This window comes from Balaenoptera ricei, chromosome 5, assembly GCF_028023285.1.
Source record: "Balaenoptera ricei isolate mBalRic1 chromosome 5, mBalRic1.hap2, whole genome shotgun sequence".
Lineage (NCBI taxonomy): Eukaryota > Metazoa > Chordata > Mammalia > Artiodactyla > Balaenopteridae > Balaenoptera > Balaenoptera ricei.
The window spans coordinates 17,801,043-17,813,881 of NC_082643.1; the positions used below are offsets into that span (position 1 = coordinate 17,801,043).

Sequence of the window (12,839 nt, forward strand, 5' to 3'; positions counted from 1 at the left end):
TTCATAATCATCGCATCAGGTAATAGCTTCAGAAGTCCATATGTTTTTCTCTAATGTGTTGATTATAGAGGCATGTGGGATTTCTGCTATCATTTATCTGAATTATAGGCTACTTTAAGATGCAGGATGGCAAACTTAATGAAGTATTGGCTAATTGTGATAAACTCTTTTCATTTAGCAAGCTGGCTAATTTACAGTTGTATAGTGACTTTGACAGTCCATATGTCTTTGACTTCCAAATAATATGTCTTCATAATGGAGATATTTCCCTGTCCCAAATTCTTTCAGAAGCTAGTGTTGGCTTGGCATTAAGAAGAAACATGTTTCATATTATAATAAGATTTTATACTTTTAAGGAGCTTCAGCGGTTCTGAAAATGACTTTGAAATACAGTCTTATTAATCTTTAGTATTCTCATGAGAGCCAAGTAGGTGGCAAATATTATCTCAATTTTGTAAAATAGAAACTAATGAAACAATTAGTGAATTTACTTGCCCTAGGCTAAATACTGAAGCAATGAAAAGTCAGAGTGCCAATTCTGGAACTTAACTGAAGCTCTTACTATGCATTGCATCTATAATAATTTTTATGGAGACGAGAGTAAAGGCAAAGAGAAAAAAAATCTTCAGAAAATATGAAGATCAATCTAATCTACTTTAAGAGACTCTGGAATAGATATTGTTACTTGATTGATTGTGCTTGGTCACGGTGACAGTGATAGTACCTGAACTTCAAAGAACTAATTTCCCTGCACCACTTCTGGGTGACCACATAATGAGTGTGGTCAGAGACATAGTAAAGGAATTTGAACTCTACTTCAAAACAAAGCTAAAACCTGACAAAATCAACAATGGTACAATAACTCAAGAGAAGAAAAAGAAAATAAGAAAAGCTAAATTTGGACTTAAAATGGAACTTTAAGTTGGTAATATACTTGATTCCTGAAAGACAGTGAAAAATAAAGCAAGTCTCTATGGATCTCAGGGTCTCCCAAGTATTCTTATTTGCTTGACCCATAGTATTCTTCCGCTTTGATTTTTCATTTAAAAACTCCATTCTGTTTCATTTTTTCTCTTCATAGTCTCATAAAGATTCATTACAGGGCTTCCCTGCTGGCGCGGTGGTTGAGAATCTGCCTGCCGGTGCAGGGGACACGGGTTCGAGCCCTGGTCTGGGAAGATCCCACAAGCCGCGGAGCAACTAGGCCCGTGAGCCACAATTACTGAGCCTGCGCATCTGAAGCCTGTGCTCCTCAACAAGAGAGGCCACAATAGTGAGAGGCCCGCGCACCGCGATGAAGAGTGGCCCCCGCTTGCCGCAACTAGAGAAAGCCCTCGCACAGAAACGAAGACCCAACACAGCCATAAATAAATAAATAAATAAATAAACCCAAAATTAAAAAAAAAAAAAAAAGGATACGAGGTAACTTTAAAAAAAAGAAAAAAAGATTCATTACAACAGTTTGGTTATTTAGTGGCAATACATTTGTAAACTGCTGTTGAAAACTCTTGTTCCTATTCTTTATCTAATTCTCTTGTGTGAAATAATCTACTTACCGGTTCATTTTCATTATCAGGGAAAGTTATTTCATTCTATTTTAGTACAAAAATGCCATTACTAGTAGCTGAACTAATCCCAATTTTAAAAATCAAAATTATTTTTGGAATTTCAACCCCTCAAATAAATGTTTACCTTTTATATAGCTGCTTTCTTAATACTTGAGGGAAATTAAAATAATGCCATGAGACTGGCATGATATATATCTTGTATACAACTGATCTTCCACATCAGTAGTTATTTCTCCTCTAACAACTATAGCATATTAAGAGTTTGGTTTTTTTCTCTAATAGGATATGACATTAGCTCTAGTAAAATTAGTAAAATTGTCTTTGGTAACATTAAAAGACATAAAACTCCAAACAAATCTTCTTACAGTTGAAAAAACATCTAAAACCTTTCACTAAATAAGCGGTTATTTTTTTGTCCTGCACACTTAAAAGAGACATGATAAATGTAAATGTATGTTTACAATTGTCTATTTTAATAAGGAAACCTTAGATTTTGTTCCCATTTCTTTAAAAAGACAGTCTACACTTACCTGGCCCATCATTCATTTTGTCCAGGCACCGAGGAGTTGTGCTAAGAAACGAGGCATGTTTTATTCTAGCCACCAAACTACGAGGTGGCATGTACTTATGCTGAACTTGAGACATCTCATATGATTTTTGAACATCATAGGTGCCTGGTGCTGGAACATCCTGAAACAAATTTCAATGGACTAGCATAAACATATAAAAAATTTCCAAAAACATATAGCATATGTCACACTAAGCAATGGTAATAGAAAATATGAAAATTTTCTTTAATTAGCCATTAAAAATAGAAATTTAAAAGAGTATCCCTAAACCTATGCCCTCCTTAAATTCACTTGTCAAAAATTTAAGATAAAATGAACAGAATTATGAAGTATAGGTTCACATTCTTAAAAAAAATAGCCTTCATAATATAGATCAAACTCTAATTTTCAAATTTCATAATGAAGATCAAATTTTATACAGAAATGAGAGCAGTGGTTATTTGTTTTCTTAAGCAGCAAAACTATTCCTGCTTAACTGTCCTATGTGAGCACACCTTACTTATTCTACAAATGAGACTGCTTATTTCATTTTAATAGATTTCAATTAAGTTAAAAGGCTTCCCCTTTCATCACTTATGGCTCTTTATGTGCTCTACAGTTATATTAACATTTTTAATCAACGTAAACCACACGGATATTAATAACCACAATAATAATTCTAAACTAAATTAAATCAAAAATATCATATATTTGTTGCACAATTAATGCCTGGAAACCATTAGCTAATTACCTCAATGGAAACTTATAGAACTCATTTTCTTCAAATTATTTTAAAACATAACATATTATATATATAACAAATCTGTTCATCTGTATTATGTATAAAGACCAAACTTTAAGTTTTAATGATTTTCTCGTAGGCAGGAGACTTGTATTGTGGCTAAGGGTAGAGACTCTAGCACTAGACTTCTTTGGGTCCACATATCTGCTCCTTACTTGTTGTGGGACCCTAAGAGAGCTACTTAACCTCTGTGATCCGCCGTGTCCTCATCTGTAAGTGGGGAAACTATAAAATTTATATCGTATGTCATTGGGTTGCTGTGAGGATTAAATGAGTTAAAACAAGTAAAATACTTAGATTAGTTCCTGATTCTACAAAAGGGTTAGCTAATCTTACTATTCTACAAAAGCTAATTTCAACGTAAAAAACAAGACTGAACAATCAGGGTCTAGACCAAAAGAGAAGAATTTTAATGTTTCAAATAATTCAAACAAATTTGGATACTGAGAAAGCAAACTTTTGAAGTCCACCTAGGAGCTATACTTTATAAAACATACGTTCTCTTGTTCCTTATATCCCTATTATCACCCTCAAGCACAAGCCAACAACATTATCTCCCACTTCCAAAGAATCCCTAAATATGGTAAAAGTACTGATCATGACTAGCGGAGGAGATTCTTACATGAAACCCCATGTTTCTGGTTTAAGTACTGTGTCAAACACAAATGCCACAATCTATAAGTCAACTAAGAAATGTCAACAGCTGTTTGCTTCTTGTCTGCATTAGGAGTACATTTAGTAAAGGTAGGCGGAGGATAAGCCATAGAAGCAATAGCTCCAAAGATGACTTTTGGACCTTTCGGGGCTGCTTCTGTGGTATGTGAAGGGAAAGCAGAAGAGAGCACAAAAGCACAAAGAAATCATGAGTACACAATGTACTCAGAGTATTTAGGAAAGCTTTACAAAGATCTTGATTATCCCTACTAAGCATTTTCGTTTTCTTATCAGAAGCTGTTATTGTTCTTGCTTCCCTTAGCACCCTGCCTGGAGTCAACATCTAGTCCCTCTTCCAGTGCCTAGCCTAGATATGACTGACGGGTTTCGCTGCTGCCACACAGGAACCTTTTTTTTTTTTTTTTCTTTTTTAATGGCTTGAAGAAAAAGTAAGTAACTGCACAAGCGATCAGTTTTCTTCAACAATAGTGTGTTCCCCTCTAGAAAACTTCATCAAACTAGCTACCTTAAATTTCATTAGATTCACTGGCTCCTCTACCAAGTGAAAATATACTACCCTCATCATGACCACATCTTTTTATAGCATTTTTATGCTTCTCTGAAAACTTATTCCCTACCTGTGTCCTTTACTGATGTTTCTAGGCTCTTCTTAACTCATCTTCAACTCTCATTTTATCTGACCAAGAGGTTAATATGTCAAATAAATTTTCTAGGCATTAATTAATTCCTAGGATTAGTAAGACAAATCTGAAACCCTGTTTAAAAGCAATAACTTAAACAATACCTATATATAGTACTTTACATACCATTTCAGGGAAAAATAGTGTGTATAGATAAGATCATCAAATTTCTGTTGGTGATCCTTTGTACATCACAGAAAACAGAGAAGGCACATGATGAGTGGATATAATAGACATTTCTCACACCTTTTTTTTAACCCAGTACTTGAATCCTGTTCCTGTGTTTGGGAAATTCCACATGCTTTGCAGCAGAATCTGAGTCCCAGCATAAAAGCCAAAATCACCTGACTCTCATCTTCCTGGTCTAATTTTAAAAAGCTAGGACATGAATCTAGGTCACAGTCTCAAATGCCAGCCTTTCAACTGGCAGCCAGTTATTCAAAAAGACACAGAACATTAAAAATTCCATTTTAGATTTATTTTATTTATTTTTTAGTTTAAAGAAGCTGAATTTTTAAAAAAATTCTATTCTAGTGGTGGCACTGATAGAGCTAGCAGTTATGTTCCCAGAGGCAACAGTGGGAGGACAAACTGAAAGAGCAATTAGAGACTGAGGGAAAATGCCATAAAATGATGAAATAAAAGCTATGTCTCAATGCAAATTAAAGTTAAGTCTAAGGTGTCTTGACCTCTTCATCTGGAAAACCAGGACCCTACCTAAAGATGACATAAATAATCATAGAATTAAAATAATTGATGTATGCAAAATTCTTAGAATGGTATCTGTAAACAAATTAATAAACAAAAACCTCAATTAAATATAGTCAGAAGATCAGGAGGGAGAGCTCTCAAACCATGGGACAACAGCAGAGCCCAAGAGGAAGAAGAAAGGCCCTCTTCTTTCCTGGCAAGGACTCAGCCAATGAAATGCCATGGACTCTTGTTTTCTATAGCCCTCCTAACTTCCCTTTTCCTTTCTGTAAAAGTGTTCTCCTTCCCTTGCCCTGCAGGGACTTGCACGTGGCTCACCATGGTTGCAGACACCAAACTGCAATTCTCTGCTGATCTCAGATAAACTCATCTTAGCTGGAGAAATATCTGGGAGTCTGTTTGTTCAGATCAACATACCTGATACAGGCACTAGTATTTGCTTTCAATGCCATCATCATCATTATTAGCATTATTATTTCTATTAGTTGTGGGACTACATGAAACCCTCAGTGATAACTCCCTTTCCTGCAGAAAGATACCAACAGGATATTTGAAAGGAAAGCTCTGAGTATTTTAAGCCCCAAACAAACAAACAACAACAACAAAATCCAAAGTAGTTAAGTTGCTGGGAATCACATGAAGACAGTGAATCAGGCAGTAAAAAAAAAAAAAAAATCACTGGTGGCAACCAACTTCAAAGGAAGGCAGGTCATCCTGTTTGTATTCTGGAAAAACATTTTCCCATACTCTGTGGTTTTATTCAACCATGTTAAGTTGAGTTGAAGCCCATGCACAATTCCCCATGCCCAGAACCCTTATATTAACCACTTAAAATCCAAGCCTAACTGACCTGGAGCCCCAAAGACCAGCTCCTCATTTCAAAAAATTCAGTATTTTTCCCATCCCTGTTCCCTGCCATTTTGACATGTGAAATTTCATATACTCTCTAACCTTGAACATATTAAACTGCATGTATGCTCTTATCTTCCAAAACTCTAATTACCAAACACCAACAATTAAACCCCCCAGGCCCAGCAAGAAATGGAGCATTTGATCACTGAGTTGTCTCCCAAGATGTATGCACAATGCAAATAAAGACTGAACTCAAGTTTTAGCCTCAAAATAAATTTTCCTTTTACCATGCTACGGTAAAGGACTTAGGGATGTCTTTACTTCACATTTCATTTTTTAATGATACTTTCACTGGATATAGAATTCTTGGTTGACTTGCTTTTCTCTCAGCATTATGAATATGTCATTTCACTGATTTTTGGCCTCCATTACATTCTTTCTTTTTTTTTAAGTTTTTTTTTTTTTTTGGTTGCGTCAGGTCTTAGCTGCTGCATGTGGGATCTTCGTTGAGGCAAGCGGGCTCTTTGTTGCAGTGTGTGGGCTTCTCTCTAGTTGTGGCGTGCAGGTTTTCTCTTCTCTAGTTGTGGCATGCGGGCTGCAGGGTGCCTGGGCTCAGTAGTTGTGGCGTGCAGGTTCCAGAGTGCGTGGGCTCTGTAGTTTGCAGCACACAGGCTCTCAAGTTGAGGCACGTAAGCTCAGTAGTTGTGGCATGCAGGCTTAGTTGCCCTGTGGCATGTGGGATCTTAGTTCCCCAGCTGGGGATCGAACCCATGTCCCCCACACCGTAAGGCAGATTCTTTATTACTGGACCACCAGGGAAGTCCCAGCCTCCATTATTTCTGATGAGAAGTTCATGATCATATTATTTCCACTGTATGTAATAAATTGTTTTTCACTTTCAAGATGTTCTCTTTGTTTTGGTTTTCAGCAGTTTGACTATGATATGTCTAAGAGTGTGTTCTCTTTATAGTTATCTTACTTAGCAGTTCACTGAAGTTCCTGGACTTGTATATTCATGTTTTTCATTAATTTTGGAAAGTTTTCAGCTATCTTTTCTTCAAATGTTTTTTCTGCTCCTTTCTTTCTCACCTCCCCTTCTGAGACTATCATTACATATATGTTGGAATATGTGACATTGACCCAAAGGTCTCTGAAACTGTTCATTTTGTTCAATCTTTTTTTCTTTTTTCTTCAGATTTAATGGTTTCTATCGAGCTATTATTTAGTTCACTGATTCTGTCTTCTGTCATCTCAAATCTGCTATTGAGTCCAGCTGGTGAATTTTTCATGTGCATTATTGTACTTTATAATTTTGGAATTCTTTTTTGTTTCTTTTGCTTGCTTGCCTGCTTGTTTCTATTTCTTTTTTGAGATTTCCTATCGTCTAACTCAGTATATTTTACTTCAGTTATTTAAACATAAGTTCCCTTGATTCTTTGAATATATTTATGGTGGCTGCTTTGAAATCTTCATCTGTTTGATACGATGTCTAATCTTACCAGAGTAGGTTTCTTATACTCCCCCTGAGTATGAAATGTACTTACCTGATATTTGCATATCTAATAAGTTTTGGTTGAAAAATAGACATTTTAGATAATATATTAACTCTGGATTACATTTTTCTTTAGTAAGGACTGTTGTCCATGTTGTCTTGAGTTTTCAAATTTATTAAGAAAAAAAAATTATCTGTTCATTGCTTCAAGAATCTGCAGAAATGTCCTTCTTTACATTTTTGATATTTGTTATTTTTGCCATTTCTCATTTTTTTCTTGATCAGTAACATCACAGGGTGGTCAACTCTATTCTGTCTTTTAAAGATAGATCTATACAGATAAATAAAATAGGTTTATTTTTATTTTTGAATTTGTCCGTTTCTCACTGTAGTTTTGTCAATATTTGCTGTATATATTTGTGGAGCTGTGCATAAAAATTTTTAATTATCATATTATTATGGTAAATTAAATTTTTAAAAATGTTAAGTGAGAGTGACTGTTTATTTCTAAATCGCATTTTGTCTTAACGTGTTTTATTTGTAATTAAAGTAGCTATTCCAGCATTTCCACCAATGAGTAGGTTTTGATAAATCATTGTTACTTTTCAAAAATGGTAAAATGTTAAAATCATAATTTTAAAGATATAAGAGATCTGTGAAAGCAAAGAGGATTTTATGTACTAAATTCAAAAATGGGGAAAGCCCTTCTAATGTGAGTTTACACTGCAAGCTGCTCTCTTCTAAATGGGCACTTAGCAAGTCAGGGCAAGAGCTAAAGATTAGGTTTTTCATAGGCAGACAGACTGTTCTAAGGAAAAGAAGAACTAGTGGAGCTTTCAAAGGTCACACAGTCTATCATAAGGGACTGAAGACTAGGGGAGACCAAATTCATTACTGGTTCTTTATGATGGACTATTTGCTGTGTGCTAGAACAGGCAAAAGAACAGAAGTCTGGGTTGAAGAGACAGAATAAAATTTGCAGTCTTCTGATGCTTAGGGGCCAAAGTCACACTAGAACAAGGGCTGGCAACAGAGTACAAGCCTCTTTCTCAAGATATTTGCCAAGTCTTGAACCCGAATGCCACAGGAAGCTAAAGAGTAAGCTGAAAATTTGTAAAGGGTAGGACTTCCTGGGAGAAAAAAGAGACCCTCAGGCACTCAACCAAAAACTCAGAAGGGCAACATGAAGAGGATGCAGAGCCACAAAGGCAGAGTGGAATCTCAGTCTTCCTGTGCTTAGTAGACAAACTCTCACCAGCAGGACGAGTCCACAGCGATATAGCAGGTCTAATAATAATAGCTATGTGAGAGAAATTCATATACTTTACGAGAGTTAACATCCTAGGCAACTAAACCAGAACTACTTCTTACAAGAAATAACTGTTCTTCCATTTCTGCTTCCAGTAAGGTATATATGTATACACACATAACACACACACACACACAATGCTAGGTAGCATGATTTAGTAAATCATTAACTATGATTTGGGCTAAAATTTATTTATTTGGGGGGTAACTCATTCTAGCTGTTATTTCATAGCTAAGTATATTCTGGTCTAAAATTTTAGTTTAAAATCCCAAATACATAATTATTAAAAAGTCACTTCGAGCTTCTTTTATGATGAAGCTTGTCAACTTAATGAAGTAACTTAAGAAGACTTGAAGGATACTTTCAATCAAAGCTTCAAATCAAAATCTTTAATCAAATATATATGGTGAAAAAAATTATAGGCCATAAATGTAGTGAAGTTTGGCTGAATATGCAGAAAACTTTGATTAAAGCAATTTACCAATATGTTTACCCAAGTTGTTTAATTTTGGATTTACAGAGAAGAAAGGCATCTTAGATGATAATCAAATTATCTTTGTTCTGCATATTGCAAATTGTAATTACAAACATGTTACCCTTGCCATTTTTCAGCATTCCTAATATTCATCATTCTAAACATATACCTCTTTAAATATATGACTTAGAAAAGAATGTTATTTTAGAAATAAAAATATTTTAATATAGATGTGACATAATGTTAATTGTAAGTGATAGTCAAAAATAGGAAGTATGGATTTCATTTTCTGTATTCTCCCAGCACAGTGAAAAAGACCCTTTATCCTAATGCTGATTTACGAAAGAAACTACAATTGTCAGCTATACCATGATACTTCAAGGCCCAGTAAAGAATAACAAAAACTGCTGATGGACAAAATCATGTAGGCAATAAAACCATTAATTTCACCTGATTTCTCCAACATAACATTATACAATTCACATTTAAATCACAAATTTCTAGTTGTTTTCTGTACATTTCCACATCATTATTCTCACGTAGTCTTAAGATAAAACTCATTATCTTCCCTTCCCCAACTACCTAACCATCAATCCTTTCTCACCTGCCTACAATAATTCCTCATCTAGCAAGGACTGAAAATAGAAAGCTGGCTCTCACGTTTCTTCACCCTTCTCCCCCATATCTAAAAATCAATGCTCTCTTTCCTTTACTACCAAAAAGATCCTGGTAAGTGCTCTACAATACTACTTGACAACTGTATTAACTGCCTCTTTAACCTTTACGTCTTTCAGTCTCAAATCACTGGCATCCCAGTAGCAAATAAGTTATTGTACTGAAACATGACAGACATCTGCTGGAAGCATTCATTGGCTCCTGAGTGTCTATGGGAAAAAATTCAGGAGATTCTCCTTGGTATGCAAAGCCTTTTTAAATTGTGAAGGCAGTTTTACAATTTTAAAGCTCAGTTAAAATGGAACATCGTCCATGAAGCATTCTTGATCGCTCTAGCTAGAATTGATATCCTCTATTTTTTAATTCTTCTATTACTTATAGTTTATATAAACACATGAACATATAAAAAGCATTATACATTATACATTAAACAAATACACCATATCTACTTGAATATTTCTTTCTTTGTCAATATAAGAGCAGAAAGAGAATAAAGCCACCTGATGAGAAGGAAGGCAAGGTTTCCGCAGATAGGATTCTATGTACCCTACGTATTTGCAGATTAATTTTTCTTTTATTCTCTCAAATTAAAGAAAACTGACAGTAGGAATACAGGAGCCTAGGGGATCCCCAATAACACTGGGAATCTAGGCCATTTCATGCTTTCTGTTTTACCATACTTAGATTGTGACCCTCATCCTAACGTTCTCAAGATTTTAGCCATAGCATTCTCATTTCGGAAATGAAGAGAAAGGACAAAAGGCAAAAATTGTGTTTAACAGCTGAAACACTTTCCAAGAGGAACTTTCCTAGAAGCCAAACCAGTAACTTTTGCTTTCTTCCCATTGGTTAAAACTGTGTCAAATAACCATTCTATAGCTATAAGGGAACTTTAAGTAGTTGTTTTACCTGGGAATGTTGTTCTTCTAAATAAAATTGGGTTCTGTTAGAAAGAAAGAAAAAGAATAAAGACGGGGTAGGCAGCTAGTAATCTTAGTCATAATAGCTGCCTTTGAGGGCACTAGAACCATAAAAAATTAACTCATTTCTAGAATACTACCGGGATATTAGACTATATAAAAAGCTATTTTGACCCATGGCTTATTAAATTTGTTGTCTAATTCTTGCTCATCCTTTGGGTCTCAAATCTTCCCTGAATCCATTTGCTCTTGCAATAGGCTTTCAGAACACACAGCTCTTAACTTTGTAGCCATTGTTACATTTGCAATTAAACAAGTCTTTAATTATTTTTTTAATATCATTCATTCCCATAGAAAGGTAAGCTTCTTGAAGGTTCAGGAAGCATCTGTTTTGTTCATCATTGTATCCTCAATGATGGCAAGTGCCTGGCACACAGTAAGTGATCAATGAACATTTTTTTAATCAATGAGTAGATATATGGGCTAATGAATGAGTGAATGAATCTATGAGCATCTGTCTACCTCGAAGCTTTCCCTCTCATGTGTGGCCTTACCACTGAGTTTCCCCATAAAAGTAGGGCTGACACTATGCCACGAAAGTATTTTCAACCCCTACAGTGCTTAAATTTGCCTCACATATAAGCAGTTCTTTATAAAATGTCTGTTGTGTAAAACTGTTCAAGTATACTGCTTTCCCTAAAGATGCTCCAGTTTCTGGCAAAGACAAATGTAATTTATAATCTCAGCAATGATGCAGAAGTATGGATATTTCCATTCAAACTGATCACGGACTAACTTTCGCAAAATCATTACAGTGTGTCTCCAGGTAGTTAAATTTGATTAATATTTTATGTGAGATATATTTCTTTCTCTTTGCTATCAAAAAAGTAGACTTTTACTTTTGATGCTTGAGCTTTTCATGATTACCTTTGACACTGGTTTTACAGAAAAAAATGTATATCTCATCAGATTAAAGTAAAACATGTGAATAGAAATGGCCTTTCTCTTCCTGTAAATGCTAATGCTACTGAGTTATGGAAAAAGCATAGATTATTACTAGTTATACTAGCTCTGACTGACAAGATACCATTTTCTTCAGTTTTATCAATTCAACAAAAATCCAAAAGTAAATTATTTTATAACTTGAATGTGAAAGGGAAGAAAGTTAATGTAAATGATTCTTTAAAAAGAACATAATTGCTCCCAGAGCCAGTTGAACAGATTTGGATAAGACACTAAAAATCATCTTGATAAACTTAGAAAACTTACAAGAGGTAAAATCTGAATGTGATTTGTGAGGGAAGTGTAATTTGAATAACAGAGTTGTGAAAATTGTTCATTAACCCTAGAGAAATATCTAAAAGAAAGAGTCCTGGGACTTCCCTGGCAGTCCAGTGGTTAAGACTCCAAGCTCCCAATGCAGGGGGCATGGGTTCGATCCCTGGTCGGGGAACTAAGATCCCACATGCCGCAGGGAATGGCCAAAAAAAGAAAGAAAGAATCCAATCAATTTGTTATGTTTAAACTTTGTGAAATCATATAACCCTTATTATCATCTACTTATGCTCAGTATGGCAAGGATTACCCATTGTATAAAAAGAGGAATCATTTCAAGGTAGTGCTACTGAAATACCTTAGAACTTGAAGTCAGAATTGCTGGGTTGTATTCATAACCTTATTATTAGCTTCACGAAGGCCCTCAAAGATCTCACCCACTCATCCAAACCCCTCCCACCATAATGCATGCTGAAGGTCATGTTCAGAAATATTTAGCGGGTCACTGTGCAGGAAACATGTCTTTTTCTCTTCTCTTCTTATGAGATTGGCAGTAGACGAGTCATAGAACTATTCATGTTTGGAAGTTGCCTCCACCATCCATAGCAAGCTAAGAGTGGGCAGAATGATCCAGGCTGACTTCCGATAAGCTATAAATATCTTAGCATCCCATTACCTACTCCAAAAATAATTACGGTTATATCTAGACAGAGAAGAGTAAAGATGATGAGAGAGGGGAATAAACTATGAAAAAGATGAAAAGAGAGAAGAGAAAGCAAGGTGACTAAGAAAAAGAAGGTACAGAATAGGAAATAAAGATTGTCTAGACAGAGAGAGAGAAGGTGAGATAAGGAGCT

The 12,839-nt window shown here is 35.2% G+C and overlaps 1 protein-coding gene across 5 annotated transcripts in view; it reads right to left on the minus strand.

Annotated features, from left to right (window-relative positions):
• The window catches only part of STPG2 (sperm tail PG-rich repeat containing 2), a 617,593-nt gene that overhangs the window by 401,208 nt on the left and 203,546 nt on the right, over window positions 1–12,839 (minus strand). For all 5 annotated transcript variants that reach the window (XM_059923912.1, XM_059923909.1, XM_059923910.1 and 2 more), the window contains one exon: window positions 2,099–2,258. In XM_059923912.1, the coding sequence (XP_059779895.1) occupies window positions 2,099–2,258 (160 nt within the window). The remainder of the gene's footprint in view (window positions 1–2,098; window positions 2,259–12,839) is intronic.